Consider the following 20115-nt stretch of genomic DNA (forward strand, 5'->3'; position numbering starts at 1 on the left):
GCAAACTGTGTATTGGGCTGGTTATGCTGCAAACCATTTGGTTACTTCCATCATTATTCAACAGGCAAAGCAAAATAAAACAGGACTAGAATTACTCTTCCACAAATCCTCTCAGGGAGTTCACAAACACTCCCTTGTCCTCTCTACTCCAGTTCCCTTGTTATTTTTCAGTTTCATAAGCTGGTTAGATGGAGTCAGAAATAAACACAAAACGGTAAGAGCTGTCTTGGCAGCCTCCAGTGAATTCCCACCATAAGCACTTTCACATCCCACAGCAAGCAAGCAAGCAAGCCAAGGGGTTTCGTAAGAGCAACCCACAAGTCTTAACAAATGCATTTATGAAATTAACTGAAGCTTTCACCATTTATGCTACAGCATCTGGCAAGGGTCTAAAAACCTCACCTCCAGATTCAAGCAAACAAAAGCAGCTTTTCATACAAAGCTGTTGTCACAAGGTGTTGTATAAGAAGGTGTTTAAAATGTACACAAGCAGCGAAATAGAGAATTATGTTTCACCAACTATTCTGATGAATTTTGCTATGGAAGTCTGGAAGTCTAGCACAACATAAGAGTTTTTTGTATGAACCCTATTTTAAGACTCTCCTAGCACAGACCACAGATTTGTTCTGTACTAATACTGTTCCCAAAGTCAATCATCAGAAACTGCTATCTCCTCTAGCTCTGAAAGACAGAGTAAAAAGAATTAAGGCAAGAATTAAAACAACTGTTTCATACAGTAAAATCCAACTTCAATCAGAATACAGAACATCCCAAACAAAATGTTTCCGAGTGCTTTGCTTGTCCTCCTCACCTCTAAAAGCACTCTATTTCTACAGTTTGGAAAGGTAACTGAGTAAAATTAATACATCCCAAGTTATTCTCTTACCTTAGATACACCAAATTAATTGAAAAAAGTAAAAAAATAGGGGTAATTTATTTTTATACAACTCTTCAACAGACCTCGGTAAGACATTGATCAGTACTGCCAAAGAACTGGAAGTTCCCAGAGGACCTGGTGCTCTGTAACACATAGATTGGACACTTTTCTGCTCCACACAGTACTGGGAAGAAGACATCAGGGTGAGCTCTGTTGCAGCCTCAGCATGTGCAGTGCTTCCAGGTATGAGCAGCTCTGACACAGCCTTTGCTCAGACACAACTCCCTACTCCATGTCTCTTTCTGGGGACTTGGTCACTGTCAGTCCCACACTCCAACCATGCTCAAGCTCTTTAAGTACAGAAGAACTCAGCAAAGACACAAGTCTAAGAAGTGGGCAGACGATGGCCATGTAAAAGATGAGATAAACTGGCTTTTAAAAGCAGGAGGCATAAAACAATGTCTACAAAGCTGCAGATGCCTGCTCTGAACCCAAATGAGATGAAAAATATCATCCCTTATGTAAAGATATTGCCTATGGGACACACAGTGCTGTTAGCCTTTACACACATTTCTTTTTCTGATTTTCAATGGAACATTTTTCCGTACACATGGTTAAATGAAAAATACCATCAGTGCCAGTTTGACTGCTCCAATTACTGACTACTTTGGTTTTTTTCCAAACTGCTTGCTGAAGAAGGGTGGGTAGACATTTAATGACAGGGTGTCTGAGGTTGTGTTCTCAGAAAGTAACAAAAAAAAAAAGAAGCATAGCCTTTTGTGTATTTCTGCCTGATGTAACTCAGGAAGTTACTTCTCACAAATGCATTAATTTTGGAGAGGTTTTTTCAATCTTGTTTCATAAATATCTTCCATGGAAATCTGGATATTTAGGTTCTTACCATTTCCCTACTGTTTATTAAATGACCACTATAGCACATTGTCTATATGTGAAGTTGGGATTAATTTTGCTGTGACTGAATTAAATTACAAATGTCTCAAACAGTTCTCAGGTGGCTGACTTAACCTTTTTATTCACAAAGTCCAAGATATACATTTAAATGTATTGGTCAATAATGACTGAAAAAAACCTCTTCTCATCACATTCACCTTATTTTCCTCATGTTCAAATACACCAGGTTGCTTATTTTCATATTTCAATTCTCAACATATACTTACACTGCAGGTTTTTCAGAGCAGGCAATATTTGCCAATTATTACATATCTATATATATCTAAACTCAAGTCTTTAAATATTGTTTTAATATAAATTCAGTAATACTGATAATGATAAAGGGAAAGAGTGTTTCTGGGACTTTGGACTACAGATAGGTGCAGGTGGTGAAGCTGAGGTGTGAATGCATGCTTTGGGGAAGTTTGAGGTCCATTTAAGGGACAAATGAAAGTCACTCCTTTCTAATGAAAGACTCAAGAGTTATTTGTAAATCACAGTGACATTTCACCATTATAAACAAAATAACATGTTTGAGGTTGCTGCCTTTTTGTAATTTCATGCAGTCATTTCCATGAAATTATATTCTTACTAAAATACGATCTAGATGGGCAATTTTGCAATGAAGAACTACTAAGGTCAAATTTACTGATTAGGGAAGAGCACCCTTTTTGTGAGAAGAGCTGTATCTGAAGATACTGAAAAACAAATAGCTTCCTGAAAGGTAACTTAACTCTACAACACAAAATAGAACTTGTGCATTCTCCTTCAGGGTAGGGTTTATTTCCTAGTTTCTTCAGTAATGTTGTGTTGAAATAGTCAATGCGTATTTTGAAAAACCTAACAAGTATTCAGCTTTAAAGAGCTAACATCAAACAATTCTCACTGTTTCTCTCAATCAGCTTCCACCTACTTCAGCTCTCTAAATGCAATTCAGAAAGCCTCGAACACAAATAAAATTTACGCTGAACTGTTGTTCAGTCACAGACTAGCCTTCTGCCAAAATCCTGCAGCTCTATCCTGCTGATTTCATGTTGCTATTCAGGATATTTCACAGTGACTGTTCTTTTCTAATGCTACCCCAAACAGCAGAGACTCCGTTGCATCAGAAGGAGGTGAGAGACAAGATTACCATCCCAACAGTTGATCTGCACTGACTACGTTTCTGCTCTGCTCAAATCCCATTTGTTCCAGGAAATCTACTCTAAACAGAATACAAGAACACAAAATATAGAGCAGATATCTCTGGAAAGAGATCAAGATTATGTAAGCATTACCCAAATATACATCCAGGTGATACTGTGTCATAAGCACATTTGAGAAGAAGGACATGAGATTAACAAGAGTCTACCAAAAGATTACTTACCGTGTTCTCCACAGACCCTCATCTACATATCTTAAGAACAAACACTCATCTCCCTTAGCACACAGTAAAGCATCTTCTAGATCTCTCAACACGACAGCAAGTGGGTTTTTTAATTTCCTTCTTTTTAATTTCTCTTCTTTTCTGTTCAATACAATTTCACCCACATCATCAGAAACAGACTGATGATACCAGTAAAACAATATGGTAATGGCGTTGTTGCAGGTACCTCTGTGTCACACATACTTCTATCTGGCTGTAAAATAAATAAATGAATAAATGAAGGGCCGAGCTTTCCTCCTTCCACAGGGACAAGAGTACTTGTGAATCTCTCCAGATTCTACTTCCCAAGAAGCACATGAAAATGCATCTGTCAGAAAGCTGGTGCTTTCATTTGACATATGACAGAATCCACGGCAAATGTACCTTGCGCTCTTGTCATTGCTTCCCCTTCATTCACCTTAATGAGACATTGTAGTATAGTCTAAAGCACCTCTTACATACAGCATAGATTCTCATTAAACTGTTATAATCAAACTTGCAACAGAATAAATTTAATTTCCTATTTTCTTCCTACCTACACTGACTTGAGAAATATTTTACTCCAGGAAGTGTCTCAGGAGGCTTTGCATCAGAAGGCAGAGAAATGGTATTTATTCTAAGAGAAAAAAGAAGTGTTTGATCCCAAAGTGTTTCATTCTACACTGTCTACATCTATTTCTGCCCTTACTTACCTGATGAATAAACGAAATATTAAATGTGGTGGCATTTGATGTAGCTATTTTGACTGCTCCCGGTTCAGGGGTCTACAGTCTCAGCTCATACAACCCACAACAATTCTGGAAGGTGTAAAACCAACCCTGCTTACCTTTCATCCCAAACTTAGAGTGTCTTCCAAACTTCAGAATAATGAGGGTTATTACTAAGCCAGTGCACACCAGTGCTGCAATTCCCACCACAACGTACACCTAAAAAAAAGAAGAGGACACAAACAGACCTGTTTGTTTTGTTCTTGTGTCTTCAAAGACATCCAGAATACATTCAAATTAATCCAGTTACAAAAAGAGATTAATTTCAACTGGGAAGCATTTGCACTCAGATCAAAGAGTACAGAAAACAGACACTTGTTGAGGTTTCTTCTATTCTGTAGAGAACAGAGATTCAGACACTTATGAGAACTTTTTCAACATCCTACACATTCAAGGCAGGCAGGAGGCAGTCTACATCACCCTTTTCCCTTCCAGTAGAGTGGCATGTTACAAGAAACCACGTAAGAAAAGCACATAGGAAAAAAGAATTTACTGTGGGGATGGTTGAACACTTGTATAAATTACCTGGAGTGGCTGTGAAGGTTCCATCACTGGAAATACCAAAACCAGAGAGGACACAACCATAAGGAACCATACTGGCTCTGCTTTAATCAGGGGAACTTGGACCAGAGGACTTCCACAGGTCCTACTTTTACCACCTCGGCAATTCAATGACTCTGTTATCAGATGAGACAAGACTGTCTTGGATCCTCCCAATTTTTAGCACATTGTCCCAACTCACAGTCTGCTCTCTGGTTCATGAAGGCACACTCTCCGCTGCTTGATGCTTTACAGAGACCCTGATGGAGGGAGGCTGCCATGCCTACCAGGCTGGTAACCCACTATCAGTTTCCAGTATTTCAGTTCAGGAGAGCATGAGAGACAAGGCACCAAAGGAGGAGGCCCATCAGTTCAGCCACTTGCACTAAAATCTGTCACAAGCCATTTAATCAGAAAACCTAGATGAAATCATGTCTTAAATACAGATAATTGCATTTTGAAAATTCATTGCAGCACATCACCTCTCTAATGTGGAGGTGACTCCAGGATGGGTATTCAACCAACAATCTTCAAATTACCTTAGATATCTTTGTTTTGTAAATGAAGATTCGTTCTCCTTGACTAAAAATTAGATGCAAAGTCTTAGGCTAAAGAAATGACAGTTAAGTAGTTCAGAAGAGCAAGACACAAAACCATGGTTTTACTTGAACTGAAAAGTGATTTACTAACCCAAAAAAATGGGGGAAGGACATGAGTGGGGCACACTAATTTTCTTTTTCATCCTTTTTTTTTTCCCTGAGTTTTGATCACAACACAGTAATAGCTTTCTGATAGGCCAGAGTCTTACTATAGTGTCTGCAGTGTTGTAAGTTGTATAGCCAAAAGTTTGTAAGTTTGTATAGCCAAAAAGTTCACAAAAATCACAGACCAGGAAACAATGCATATACTTACAGTGATGCTATCTTCATTCTCTTTGTTGGAAACATCCGTTGAAGTGATCTGATTACTGTTATTAGTGGCATCTCCAAGATCATTAGGTGTGGTTTCATACTCTTAAGAAAAAAAAAAGATTGCTTTTATAACCTCATAACTTCGACAGGGAAATGGTTTTCTATATTATTTCTGCTCTGTAAGATGGTAATGCCACTATCAACTTTGGGAATTTGAGCTCTTTGGACAAAATTCGTAACTGCTAATGAAGCTGGAATGTTTTGGGGAGAATCACTGTGGCATGTAATTGAACAAACGTGCTGGGACTGACAAACATGAAAAGAGAAGCAATCTACAGCATAATGTGTATCTCTACTGGAAACACTAGAGTTAAATGAGAACTCCACCTATAGAGCTACTTTAATGTGGTTCTGACTTCCCATTAAAAATGAAAGACTGCCCTCTACACTGAACTTCACCAGCCTTGTATTCAGTCAAATATAAGACAGTCTTAGAAATTAGCTTGAGCACTTTTGTTTTGCTGAGAAGAACTTGGCAGATGGGTTTCAAGCTATTTTACTAATATCAAATGTGAAATAACTGTTTTCATTTGTTTAATAAATAATTTTAAAAACCCATGTTATATGGACAGAGGTTACAGTTTAGTATAGCTGTAACACCTTTAAAAATTAAAGTGCCTGAGATGGTATGAAGAAATTTGATTGATTTATCAAGATAATTCCACTGATGGGACTGCAGGGGCAAAACCAGAACTACTGCAGACAAAGAATGATCATGGCTCAATTATTTATAAAAATTTCAAAATAAAACACAGATATTCACAATCTGTGATTTCCTGACAAAATTACTCAAATGAAAGAAAAAGAATTAAATAGTTATATATATGAAGTTAAGATAAACATGCATTAAGAGAAAATTTTGAAATGCATTTTTTTATTACATCTGGAAACACATGTAACATTTTAATTTCATGACTATAATGCGGATGAAAGAAACAAAGGGCAATAACTGCACCTATTATAAAATACATGTCCAGCATCGTAATTTAAGTTTGCAATTAAACAGATATTTCTTTACATGTTTTGATTAAAATCAGTGCCATAAGCCTGCAGATGAAATCTTAAATGTGAATTTGAAACAGCTCTTGCTAAATACAGTGGCAGGAGCATTTCTGAGCATGGAGCTCCAGCTGAGCAAGCACAGGGAGGGCTTGTGCCTCAGCAGTATTCTCCTTCAGCTCCCAACGCCGGTTTGGAGAGCTCAGCTGGCAGTCCTAGCAAGAAGCTGCACTGGGCTTTTGATCTTCAGGCATGCAAGGATTTTTTTTTTTGTACAGGAAGCTGTCAGCTACCTCTGGCACCAGTGTTACAGTCATCACAGTCAGGATGTCTAAACAACTCACACAGTCTATTTTGGATCTAAACTATGCATGCCAAAGGACAGGACTCTTTCAAGACAAAATACATATTAAATATACAGAGCTTTCAAGAGAAAAAAATTTAATTTCCTGATCTTTTACCATTTGAACTCTCCAACTCTGCACTGCATCTCTGTGTGTGTAGTTTACCATGCAGAAAGGTTAGAGCAGCAGCAACAGAAGAATGAACAGCATTCCTTGCTCATCCAGGTAGAATAATCCCTGCCTGAATGGCTCACCTGCACAAGCAGCCTGGACTTTCAGACAAGGTTCTGTTCTGATCATCTGTCACCGTGAATACATCCTTTGCCAGAGCAGAGGAATAGAGTTTTACTTCTTTATTTGCAGGCAAAGTCCACTTTATAACAAGTACTTGAGCCTAAAAAAAATTTGGCTTCCTTTACAATTAGCTGGGAAAATTTTCACAAAGATGGTTTTGGCCAACCATATATTTATTATAGTTTTATAAGACTAACATATAAAACAAATACTTAGAGTCTTTGCTGCTCTGACTCTGTGAAATAAACTTTGAAGAAGGAAATTTTTTGCTCCCAATTTCACCTGTAAATAGCTGATGTTATTTGTAGTTCTGTTTATGCTCAGGCCTGTTCTAAGCTACTGGAAATCACACCATGGAGGTCTAATGAGAACCACAGGTCTGGTCTGTGAATCCTCTGAGCGCACTTCTATATTAAAATGGACAAGAGTGAAGGTAGGCTACATTGGTATACTGGTGGTGTGCTGACATTGCTTGCTGCCTAACCGTGAATCATTTGCATTTGAGGTATTGCCAGATCTTCAAAGCCCCTCGAAATGGGTGAATCAGGCCAGGAAAATACAGGCGACAGCTCTCCAGCCCAAACCGGACCATTTGAGTTAAACAAATTCCTGTTCATTTCACTATGAAATCCTGACATAGACACTGAGCACTCTTACAGACAGGGTCACGCCTTTTGACTCATGCTAGATAAGGCTCATATTGCCTTAGGGCCAGGTTCTCTGGTGCTCTGTACCTCATGCAGCCACCAGTGACTAATAACAGCTGCGGTGAATTGCAGCTGACACTGGCCAATATTCTGCAGCCACTTCACAAACAAGGTACATAGCGGCTGGGATAGACAAAACAGCGCAGTCACATCAACACTGGGGGGGCTCATTCTGCACAGTCATTCTGGGGTTTGGCAGATATGGGGCAGGTTGTCTCTTTCATGCTCACAACCACATTAGAAGAGGTATTGTGGCATGAAAATATGAACTCAGAGCCAAAGGAGCTGGCTTTGCACTCAATTTCCTGCTCAGATCCACATGAGTCACTCTATTTCTTTCAGTTACTTCCCAGATGGTGTCAGGACAGCATTCCCTCTTTGCCTTTTCCAAGAGGTGCCGCAGAGGTGAGCTAGAGGCACAGGTGGCTGCTTCACGCTTGCAGCAGGCAGTGCCCCATGCAGGCAGGACTGACTCCCCTCGGCAAACTCAATGTCATGCAGCCTGATGTGACCTCATCAGATCTTCTGATTTCTGTTGTATGTTCAAAATACTTAAGAGAAACATTTGGAAATTGCCTCACATCACAAGGGCAGCACTTTCAAACAGCAGAAAGAACATCCAGGAATAAAGAGGAAGGCTGTCTTCACCAGGACTAGGTCTTGCAGGCTGTGATCTGCTAGCAAAACTCAAAGCACATATCTCAGCAGAAACCCACCCAAGTCAGTTGAAGCACAGCACTCACATGGCTAAGCCATACACAGGCATCACGACCCTGGTAAACAGCTCAGAGTAAAAATCTTCATCCACACAGCTTATATAATACAACACATGAAGGAACTGTGCAAACCATCGCCACTTCTCCATCCCCAACCCTCCCTCCTTCTCCTCCTCAAAAAAAAAAGGACTTTTGAAAGAGAGGGAGGGGAAGCTATCCTTTGGAGTTTCTAAGCAGTTGAAGTCAAATTGATGCTTCAATTGCACATTTGCTGAAGTTTAATGATGTGGAATGGAATCAAAGCAATAACATTTAGATCAGCTTTAGGTAACTTGACTCATGGGCCGTTTCATCCAAATAAAAAGTACTCCAAATAGGATCCAGCTTCAAGCTGTTCGGGTACGTTGGTTAAGATGAACTTTTCTACTCACCAGAAGTATACCAGAAATATTTTTTTTAAAAACAGTTGCTTTTCATACTGCAGCTTCTATTTCAGTGCCTGCTGGCTTTCACTTGGTACATTTTGCCGAACTAAAAAACTAATGCGAACACTGTGCCATCAAAATCTCCTGGCACACACTCAGCTACCACTGAATTGATGGTCTGCTTATGCAAGAGAGATTAAGGGAAGGTACAAATGAGTGGACAGAGCAAAATAAATTGCCTACAGGAAAACTTACTTGTGCCAACTTCATTTCTAAGTGGGATTTAGGGGTACATTTTTGGAGGCAAAACAAGTATGGAATCATCCCTGAAAAAATAAATTAAGTTGTATAAAGAGAAATCACAAACTCTCTTTCCTCCAAGAAATGCCTCCAAAAGGTTCACAAAATCTCATGTCTGTGAACTACATCACACAGCTGTCATCCTACAGGATCAACTGCACCCATTTGTAGCAGTGGATTTATGCTTCTCCTAATGTGAATCAAAAGCAGCATAGTAAAGTAAAACATCATATTTTCATCACATACGTTAAATATAAGGCAGGAGAACCAAAACACCAAAGTATCTTTTAGAACTGTGTTATTCTATGTGACATTTCAATTTAACTGAGCCTAACATTTGAACTTTTAATGTTTCAGTTCCTTCACTTCTATTATTAAAATAAAAGAAAACGAAAATCAAATATATACCATAAACGTCTGGATCCAAAATTGGGCCACTACCTGTACACCGGAAAGAGAAAAAAAAAAAGAAAAGATTTGTAAATAAATTGCAAATGCTGGAAGAATAAAAATTTCTTTAGGAGTTGTTTTAAGAATTGACTTTATTTGCCATAGCAATCTTAAGTACCTACATAAATGCATATCAACATCAATAACTGCAGTTTATTAATTACATTTACACCCATCTCAGAGTTATTCCAAAGGTTAATATTTTGCTTCGCATGTGCACAGGACACTAGCTCTGGCAAGGGCATGCGTTATTTCACAACTGGGCAAAATCCTGCTTTCCACTATTAACATATGTATATCTATCTATCTATATATATCTGGAATAAGTGCAACAATAACGATTCCTCTTGAAAAATCAATGGTAAAATTTTCCCTGAATTCAAGTGGAAGCAGATTTCACAGAGATTTAACAATCACTGATTTTTACCTGATAAAAAAAATTATGTTATTTTATCACTGTGCTAACAACAAACCATTTTCAGCTGTGAGCTGGCAAGTTAAGGGCCACATGTAGAAATTACCTAAGCAGCACCATTTGATTCACTCTGTAAAAGGATGCTTCCAAGAAGCCAGCTGCACAGCTGATACACAGACAGAACTCTTACTAAAAGAGTCAGGTATCTCAGAAACCAGACTTTACACTAGCAAATGGATACCTATCTAGTCCACATTTCTCTAAATTTTACTAGTTCCTGTTTGCAGCTTTTTCTAATTACTTCATGTATGTAAGGCTTAGCACGTATGTGAGTAAAATGCACAGAACGCCCACAGAAATTAGTGAACTGTTACACTATTCATGCTTGGAAAGATACTCCTGTTGTATTTGAACATACCCATGCATTCTGATCTATAATGTATTTCTAGCACAGCTTATGTAGTAGGCTTATAGTTACCTCTTCCATATTTTTTCTCTCTCTTTTTGCAGGTTTGGAAATAAAATTAACAAGTAAGTAAAAACTCTAAAGATTAATCCAACTTCAAGAAATATAATTCTCTTTATATTACTATACAGTAAATCCATAGCAGTGGCATTACACCGGCATATGGTCATGCCACAGCGAAGTAAGAGCAGAACATCAGTGTTAACAGCAAGAGAACCTGTGCTGAAAACACCAGTTGCAACCTGTTTGTAGAATGGCAGCAGATAATTAGGCTTATTTTTAAATGCACTTGAAGATATTCCAGTAATCGGGGATACATGTCAATAGACCCCATGAAAACTGTCATGTCAATCAGCAGAAATAAATAACCAGTGAAGAAAGCCTGACTATCTATCCTCAAGTAACCTGACCACAGATTTTTGTCCACAAAAGTTCATGGATTCAGTTTTCCAAGTGTAGAACATCCAACCACTTAAATATAGTATTTCTAACTCACCTTCTGTAATCTGAAGTGGAAAGAAAACCTTAACCAACAAAAAATCTCCCAGTCCTTTATTTCTGAGTTACATGTCAACATTTTTGTTTCTATTCACTGGAATGGGAACAAACTAAGAAGGTTAGTAGAACTCTAACTCCTCCCAGACATATAAAATAAGAAGGCAGTAACTCCATTCAAATACCTTTTATATAACTAAACACTTCAAATAAAGCTACAAAAATCAAGATGGTGGACAACCCCCAAACTTCTGTTTAGTATTACTTCTTCTACTTAGCACATAAAAACATACCTACTTAATCATCAGTTGAAGTTATTTTAAAATGAAACTTCACCACAGTCATTTTGCCTGTTTATACACAATTATTTTCAAGGCCAAGTACAGAATGGCACCATTGTTTTGGTCCCCATTAGAAGAGGTTGTTGAGTAAATGAGCTATCAAAAGACACACTATTCACTCATCTTTACAAACTACATCAACTACACTTGGATTGTTTCCTTCTTTCTTTATAAATTTGACATTTACAAAATAAAGCAGCAGCAAAAGACTCAATCCAAAAAACCATACTTATGCAAAAAGCATGTTATGCTGCGCAAGGAATATGCTACTTCTAAGGTGTATTTAGCATATTCTTTTACTTTGACAAGGTATATGTGACTTGGATTCCTTCAGCTGAATTTCATGTAGAGAGTTAGTAGATGAATAAGCTTAATTAAAAATATCTATTATTGGTAAAAATCTCTCCCATATTCATTAGCCATTTTGGATCAACTATGAGAACAGCCTCCAAAACAAACCATGACCATTTCTTGCTTACACTTTATTGCAGTTAGTCTCAAATAATCAAATCACTCTCAGCAAGAATTGGAAACCAAGAACATTAGCAGACTAAAGGCACTTAAAAATTCAGCTAGCAAAACATGAAATTTATTCTTCCAGGTTTTCACATTTAAAACAAATTCTTAATTTACAACATTAACTTGGGCATCATCAACACAATCAAAATCCCACTGTGGTCTGTGGTTTCCTCTCTTTCACGCCTGCATCCTAAGACTAGTGATAAAAAGTTCTTCAAGCAGCACGCTGAAAGTTGGGAGCATCTTAGTACAAATCACATCGTCATCATGTTTGACCCAAATCTGAAAGTGGAATATTACACTTCTGATGGAGAACATGCTTCAGACTTACATGCATTTACTTTGGGTAGACATATGGATTATGGGTGAGGGGATTTTTTAAATTTTCAGGTTTTTTTATCTTCAGAGCATTTGGCCAAGTGATACAATAACCAGAGAATCAGTTTAAAGCTCAGTGAGTGTACCCCGCCCCACGAAACATCAGGACTGGCATTTAATTCAGCCATGAGCACATGAAAATGAACATAATACCAGGGTGTGGGCCTTAGTCTTTATGCTTCAGTGTACAATGTGTGGGCCAAAAGAAGAAACCACACCATAACGGCAGCACTGAAAAGCCTTTTAAGGATTTGAAAAAGCCTGACAGTGCTTTAAATAGCAATAGTATAGAACAAGAATTGTAATATGATGCATTTGCTTTTATGTGAGCTTCAGTGGAGGAGACAACAATGTTGTGATGTTTTCTAAAGCTCAATGCCATGATTCTTGCAGGAGAAAACTAAAAACAATATTGAGGAGGCTAAGTAGATAAGCCATTTCCCCTGTTGTTAATTTTTAAGACTGGTTTGGTGCCATCCACTGTGCATGAACTAATTTCTAATGCAGTTACATCCTGTCTCTACACAGTCCCATTTCCTCTATACTCTTTTTGTGAGGCTTACTCCACCACAGATCTTGGGAAATGCTTAAAGAACACAGTGCAGTTTATATTGGTAGACTTAGATTCCATAGGAATATAAAAGGGATGGAACAAATAAACCATGTTTTCTTTGTAATTTAGAGGATAGCTACAGTTCTATTTACTGTGGACAGAAGCATAAAGGAAAAACATGACAGGAAAGGGGACTTGGATCAAAGACAAAAAAAATGGTAAGATCACCTAATGTATTAGAGGTAGCTCATACTCTGTTAGAAAATTAAGCCGGGTTCATATTAAATACTCAGGGTGTAAGAGAACTCCCACTGTACACAAAACATCCATGAGGTGAACTGTTTTCCTGAACAGTTATAATGCAGTATTAGGGGACACCAGTAGCTGAAACCATGGCATGTTTCTGTAGTGACTCTCTTCAAGGAAGAACTCCAGAGAAAAAGCAGGAGAGAAGCAGTAAGCACAGAAGGAGTAAGCACAGCCTGGTTTTATCAGCTCTTCATCTTCTCCTAATGATGGGAAAGCAAAAGACTTACCACCTCTCTCCCTACAGCAAACTGAGCTGAAAGGGAAAAGATTAAATACTGACCATATTTTCATGGTCTGTAGCCTGAGATGTAGGAAGAGAATTTAAATAGTCACCACTTTTTTTTCCCATCAGATAACATAACAGCACACTGCTGTTCAAAAAAAAGAAGGCAACTATTTATAGCACATGGTCAAAAAGCCAACGATACATACAATCTCATATTTTGAGGTATGACTGTGCAATTATCTGCACAAAATCACAACTTATATTTCTACTCCAAACGTGCAAGGTCTACTCAGAGTTTTTTCCACACACTCCAATATGCTTACACATACAGTGACTGTTATTACAGCCACTTCATGTATGGTTTTGAAGATGTGGGAAAAGATCAAACCACAGTGAACATCAATCACTTACAGCTGTCCCTGCAATTCAATGAGCTAGTCCACCTTGAGCCTGCCCACACAGTATTTATAAAGGGCGAGGGGGAATCTTTAGAGCAACTGAAGGTGCAACCATCTTGAACACTGATACTCCTAGCAACGTAGGTGCCCAGCCTCCACCTAGACAAATGGCAACTGGCCATCAAAATGCCTGTTAAGACCTGAGACCTTGCCCATCCTTCCCCCTGGGTTACTTGTTTTCTCCCTAGTTCCCTGTGGTGTCCTATAAACAACATATTATCAAGAACTCACTTTACTGCACTATCAATTTCACAACAAGGCACTAGATGCTACATCCCCCCATCCTTGAATACACTGCCTAGTTCAATTCATATGCAGTGCAGCAAGTTACAGAGTTGCTGAACTGGAACTCAGTGCTTTTCAGGAAAACAACTGAGGCTTGGGAAAACTTTAGAAACAGCAACTTTTCATTAGCCTTGGCTGGCAGGGAGGATGGTTACACAAAGGGAAGATTTACAGAGCACTGGCATGGCCTCCCTTGAGAGGCAATAAACGAGAAGAAAATGCTCAAGAAAAACATTATTTTACAAGTAATATTGAAGACATTCATTCAGAGAAAAAGAAGTCTTATAAGAAGCTTCCCCCAAAATAGTTAAAACTGCCCAAAACCACTATTTCACCACTTTCATCAATTTGCAATTGCTAACATTAAAAAAAAACTACACTCACCATCTCCAGGCACTGACATGAAATGAGCATCAACCCGTTTTTCATCCTCTCCATAATCATTCTTTGCCAGTAAGGTATAAGCACCATTATTCAGGTGTGTAGGATTGTCCAGCTGAAGGCAGCCATGGTATTCACTTTGATTGATAACGTGTATTTTAGTACAGATGTATTCAGACTCATTCAGTACAGCTCCTTCATAGAACCACTGCAATGTGGGCTTAGGGTTCCCTTTCACAGTGAATGGAATACACCAGTGGTGGTCCGGGGTTGGAGATTCAATAAATGTGATATTTGGTGCAACTGTATTGGAAAAAAGAGTGAAGAACATCAGAATATTCTGAACACGTCCTTCCTCCCTTCCTTCTCTTCCTCCCTCCCTCCCAAGTTATCATGGAAGTATTTTTCATTTGTCAGTACAAAAGTATGTTACTAGATGGAATGGTACCCATTTGAAGGATACTCACAGAGGAACCTACCTGCTCTGCCTAGAGTACTATGCTGAACTGAAGCCGCTCTTTAGAAAGAAACAAAACAGACTAGACTGAAAATGTGTTAAATCATTTAAAACGTGTCAGGTGTGGGAACTTCAGTTACTGGATCACTTAGAAGAAGGACAGAGACATTTTGGCTTTACTTTGCTGAAAAAACTGCACAGGAGTGCTGAAGGAAGACAATAGTATTGAAAATATTTAAAAGTTGGTCAAAAGCAAGTAGTACTGGAAAGACACTCAGCTAGGAATCCAAGTTTACAGATTATTTTTTTAACAGAATCAAAGACAGAACAGATTACTTAATTCTATAGATTCTTCTGTCAGGGAAAAATAATTCTCTACTATACATATTCTCATTCTAGTTCAAACCTGCTAAATGCCTCAAGTTTACAGGCCTCTTCTATTTCCCTCAAGAGACTATTCCAACACCTTGCTCATTATTTTCCTTTAAATTTATTCCTAACTACATCCAATTTCTTCTAGTTACACTCCCTTTTATCACTCAAAACAGTGCCAAGCTCAGAATCTCATTTACACTGTTCAAACATTTCTAGTGTATGTTCGTTCCCATAGTTATTACATATCCAATTTCAACCTACAAACCTACATCTAGAGTGATCTTTCTAGTTTACTCTGTCATAAGCACGTGCTGAGCAAAGTTTGCCATCTACCAAGTGTTCCGTTCCCATCTTCAATTAAACAGAGTGTTGCAGCTTGTGAAAACATACTGTATAGTTCATGCAAAATGAATTCAGCCTGGAGCTTAGATGTAAGAAGCCAGCACCTCTACACTATATGCCCCTTCTGCCTTCATTGGCCCTGAGAAATAAGTGTACTATTCAAAGCTATGACAAATTAATTTACATCTGGCTGTATCAACATTGAACAAAGCAGTTTTTGTTTTAGGTAATAAGAACTTGAACACGTGTAGTCTCATAGAATTCTACTAGCGTTTTGATGCATCCACACTTCGCAATTCCTAAGGCAGTGTGCATGTACATAAACACCACTACAAACCCTCCCACAATGACAGTGTCATTCAGTATTCAGGGCTTCAGACCTTTACTTACAGATTGTTTGAACTGGAAGACAAAGCAGTCAGCAATACATTTTTTGCAGAATACAGAGCCGAAAAAGATAAGTGCAGTAACGACTGACTGGGCTATTCCTAGCATTAACTGCAGTAGATAGTTCACGTGCCTTAAGGGTTTTCATTTCAACAGTCTTAACGTCCAAAAAATACCAAAACAGTTCCTCCCAATGCAGTTTGGCCTGAGGGTCTGTATGAAGGCCTGCATACGTACAGAATACTGTAAGCTCAGCAGAAACTTGGTCCTCTCCCACAATGTTCTCCGCTACACAGGAAATTGACAGCCCACTGTCCATTGATGAAACATTCTTGATGGTGAGAGAAGCAGGGTTCTTATTTGTGTCACTCTATAAATGATCAGAAAAACATGTATGCGTCAACCACAGCATTAAGAACAAAGGAGAAGGAGGGAATTACTGGCCACAGCTGAATGGCATTTTTCATTTTCCCTTCCTTTTAGCTGTATCTGTCCCACAATTAATCAAACCCTTATTGTAGTGTCTTATCCAAACAGACATAAAACATGTACAGAACCATGTACGGTCAGTGGCAGTGGCTTCAAAGCTTCGAAGTCCTGCTACAAACATTGCACTCAACCATGTTTCTGCCCTGTCAATTTCAGTCTGTGCATTTTTTTAAACACTTATCCCCTCTACACAAATGCTTTTTTCCCTCTAACCATACACCCTTGCTCATCCCTCTCTCCTACTTCATGACTGATTTCCATGGTCTATCTCTGTCTGTTCTTGCTGAACTTTTCCTTCCTGTCTGTATTCTGTTCAGTCCTTGCTTTACTCATCCTTTTCTCTCTTTCCTTTAAACTTATGCTTGACACCTCTTCCACTGCTGCCTTCTGAACCCTACTGTATCTTGACAGGTTTTCTATCTCCTTCTTAACCAAATTTCTATTGAAAGCTTTCTTTTCTGAAGAAACCTTAAGCAAGAAATTGCATAACCTAAGCTATTGCCTAAGTATTGTTTTATGTGTTTAAGAACAGGCTAATTAAGGTAAGAATGATGATTCTTAAAAAGCTTGATTCTTAGAAAGCTCAGTGTCTATCTACAGGCTTAAATAACATACTGAATATGTATCTATGTCACACTGATTAAGCAAATATGGCTGAATTACCCCCTCCCCCCACAAAAAGCACTAGCAAAGCCAATTGTTACTCTAATGTTCATAAATCAGGCCCTTCATATGATCTCCAAATAATTATTATTTCCATACTTCAATTTTTCATAAAGAGCTAGACTATTTCGTTAAACAGGAAAGGAACCAAAACACACTCCAAAAATAAATAATAATTATGATAATTTTTAAAAACTACTTTTGAGGTACTTTTTGTAATGTACACATTCATGTCAGTGCTACAGACAACACAACCAAGCAAACCACTCTAATAGTAAAACCACAGCAACTTTGGGTGGCAGTCAACAGGAACATGTGGGAACACTCCTCCATACAGTCTTGGGCAACCGGAATTTTGAACTTTGAGATGACACCATAACTCCACTTGAGTTCAATGTCCCTTTGATCTCAGTGTGACAATAGGGGAGGCAGGTGGAAAAGCAAACACCCCTTTGCACATTTCCTTATTTCACAATTCTCAGAGGTGAGCACTGCTCAAAGCTGGACTGAAAGCAGAGGGGCTCAAACAGGCTCAGGGCTGAAATCTAGAGCAAGAAGAATCTAAACAACATCAGTCCAGCTATCCATCAACACAGAAACTCAGAACATAAAGGTTAGCTCTGCAGAAGTAGAGTCTAGTTTTAACCTTCGCTAATGTCTCTCTTAAAACAGGAGAAAGAAAAACAGGGAAAAGCAGCATACAAGATGAAGAAAATGAAGGCAGAAACTGAGATACAGAAGTAAAAGAAAAGAAACCAAAAGCAACACTCATAGAAAAGGATAGTTGTGAATGGCAAATAAGGTCTAAAAGGCTCGTGCTCTTTGGCTATTGAAAAGACTACTGTGCTCCACGGCTAAGGTTGTATTGCAAGCCCCTCTAAAATAGAATGATGTAGTTATGCCAGGACAGAATACTCATGGAAACCTTGAAGCAAACCGACCATGGCATTTCAATGATAGGAGGGTTAAAAAAATTAGATGATCTCACTTTTTGAACAGTTCCACAAAACAAATCCCACATTTGTTTTAGCTCCTAGAATTAAAATTACAAAAAAGCTTTTTAAAAAGGGCACAACTTGGCAGAGGTTCCCCAAACTGTTTTAATTTCTTGTTCTTGATGACGACTGATGCCTTGATGCCTTTGGGGAGTTTTGCAGATCAGAGAAAATTTTAAAAATACAACTAGAGCTCTGCAGAGCTCTTACTTATGAAAGCTGGAATGTAAGGCAGACTAGTTAAACTCTATACAAGCCTGATATAATGAACTTTGGAAAGAAAATATAAAAACTTTGAGACCCAAGAGGTCCTGTCTCCTCCTCACTGCAGGAAGAGTTTTAGAAGTACACATCCCACACATTGTACAGACCAAGAAGCTTTAGGCAGAGTGCACCACCATGAATGTAGGAAAGCAAATGCCATAAAATAGTAATAAACATGGGATTTTCCTACTGTAAAATAATATCAATTTATGAAGTCAGCAGCTGCATGTCAAAGACCTGCTTATATATCCCTCCTTTTTTCAATATTTCCATCAGAAAGGACTTAAGCAGCACACAGTCTACAATAGAGACCAAAAATAAAGAGCCCAGCAATCAAAATTTCTGCACCTAGATGATTTCAATGAGGAAAGATATTAGTATGTCATTAAAAAAACAAAACCAAAACAAAACCAACCTGACAGTCTTTTAAGTAAAAATCTTCAATTTCAAGGCTTCCTGTTGCTGCTAAGTGTGTTGAAGAAAAATTAAACAAGCCACAAAATATTGACAACCAAATTCCAACACACCAAATTTTGAAATGAGAATGTAATAAAATTACCAACACAAAGTTTTTTTCACAATCAGTATAGATTGGATTTATTCTCTGTAGGCAGGTATCAGTGATAATAAGAAAGTCCTTGTGTTTCAGTATCCCAATTCACATTACTTCCGAAAATTTACATTACTCTTGTTTACGAGTGACCATCCAAAAAACCAGAGTGCAAATGAAAGTCTTGAGAAACAAATGTCTGCCATTCCCCAAAAGCACTGCCACAGTCATCCTGGATTGAAAGCAACTGGAAGATAAATGTAATCCCAACATTAATTTTCTATTTAATCTTCTAATAGAAAGTTAACTAGAGCTGGACATGAAACTTCATTCCATCCTTCAGCAGGTATCACCTGAATTGTCATGTATCTGAATATAAAACTTACCTCATGGTTTGAAACAAGGTTAGTTACCACCCAGGACACATTTGGGGGTGGCCCACCAGTCGTATCACAGTACAACGTGATGCTCTTTCCTTCCACCACGGTGATGTTGTAACTGCTTAGGTTTGCCGAGGGCAAGTCTATGATAGGAACAACAACACAATAATCCAACATGTATTTGTATTTGACAGAATAGATGCCATGCAACTCTAAGAAAGCCATATAAATGCAAGCACTACATCAAATATTCACTGTAGTCAGTACCATTCAGACAGTACAAACAGCATCTTTGGAAATATACAACTACGATCCTTAGCTGCTATGTATTTTCTGCATCGCCTCTGCTTCACATCCTAAGAAAACATTACTGCATGTGGAAATATATTAACTAGTTAATTATATAGGAATATATGTCACAAACAGAAATTAGAAATTATCCGAACTTCAGTTTTTAACTTCAAAATGAAAAAAAACCCTCTTCCTTTACTCTTTTAAACTGGAAATTGTATCTGTCTCTTTATAACAGCTGCAAAGCAACCTCTATGTTCCACTGACGTTGTGGTATTTCCTCTGTTCTCCACAACACTAACAGGAAAATCCCATTACCTCCCAGTATCCCACAAGATTGCAGCCCTCCC

General features: G+C 38.2%; 1 protein-coding gene across 7 annotated transcripts in view; it reads right to left on the bottom strand.

Annotated features, from left to right (window-relative positions):
- NTRK2 (neurotrophic receptor tyrosine kinase 2) overlaps positions 1-20115 on the bottom strand; it is a 201032-nt gene that overhangs the window by 139278 nt on the left and 41639 nt on the right. For 6 of the 7 annotated variants that reach the window (XM_039566951.1, XM_039566957.1, XM_039566952.1 and 3 more), the window contains exons 6-11: positions 19481-19617; positions 16371-16503; positions 14576-14875; positions 9705-9737; positions 5453-5553; positions 4060-4159 (exon numbers count right to left, since the gene is read on the bottom strand). In XM_039566951.1, the coding sequence (XP_039422885.1) occupies positions 4060-4159; positions 5453-5553; positions 9705-9737; positions 14576-14875; positions 16371-16503; positions 19481-19617 (804 nt within the window). Of the gene's footprint in view, positions 1-3424; positions 3448-4059; positions 4160-5452; positions 5554-9704; positions 9738-14575; positions 14876-16370; positions 16504-19480; positions 19618-20115 lie in introns of those variants that run through there. The other variant, XM_039566956.1, reaches the window with a different exon arrangement.

The sequence above is a fragment of the Corvus cornix genome, chromosome Z (assembly GCF_000738735.6).
Source record: "Corvus cornix cornix isolate S_Up_H32 chromosome Z, ASM73873v5, whole genome shotgun sequence".
Classification (NCBI taxonomy): domain Eukaryota; kingdom Metazoa; phylum Chordata; class Aves; order Passeriformes; family Corvidae; genus Corvus; species Corvus cornix.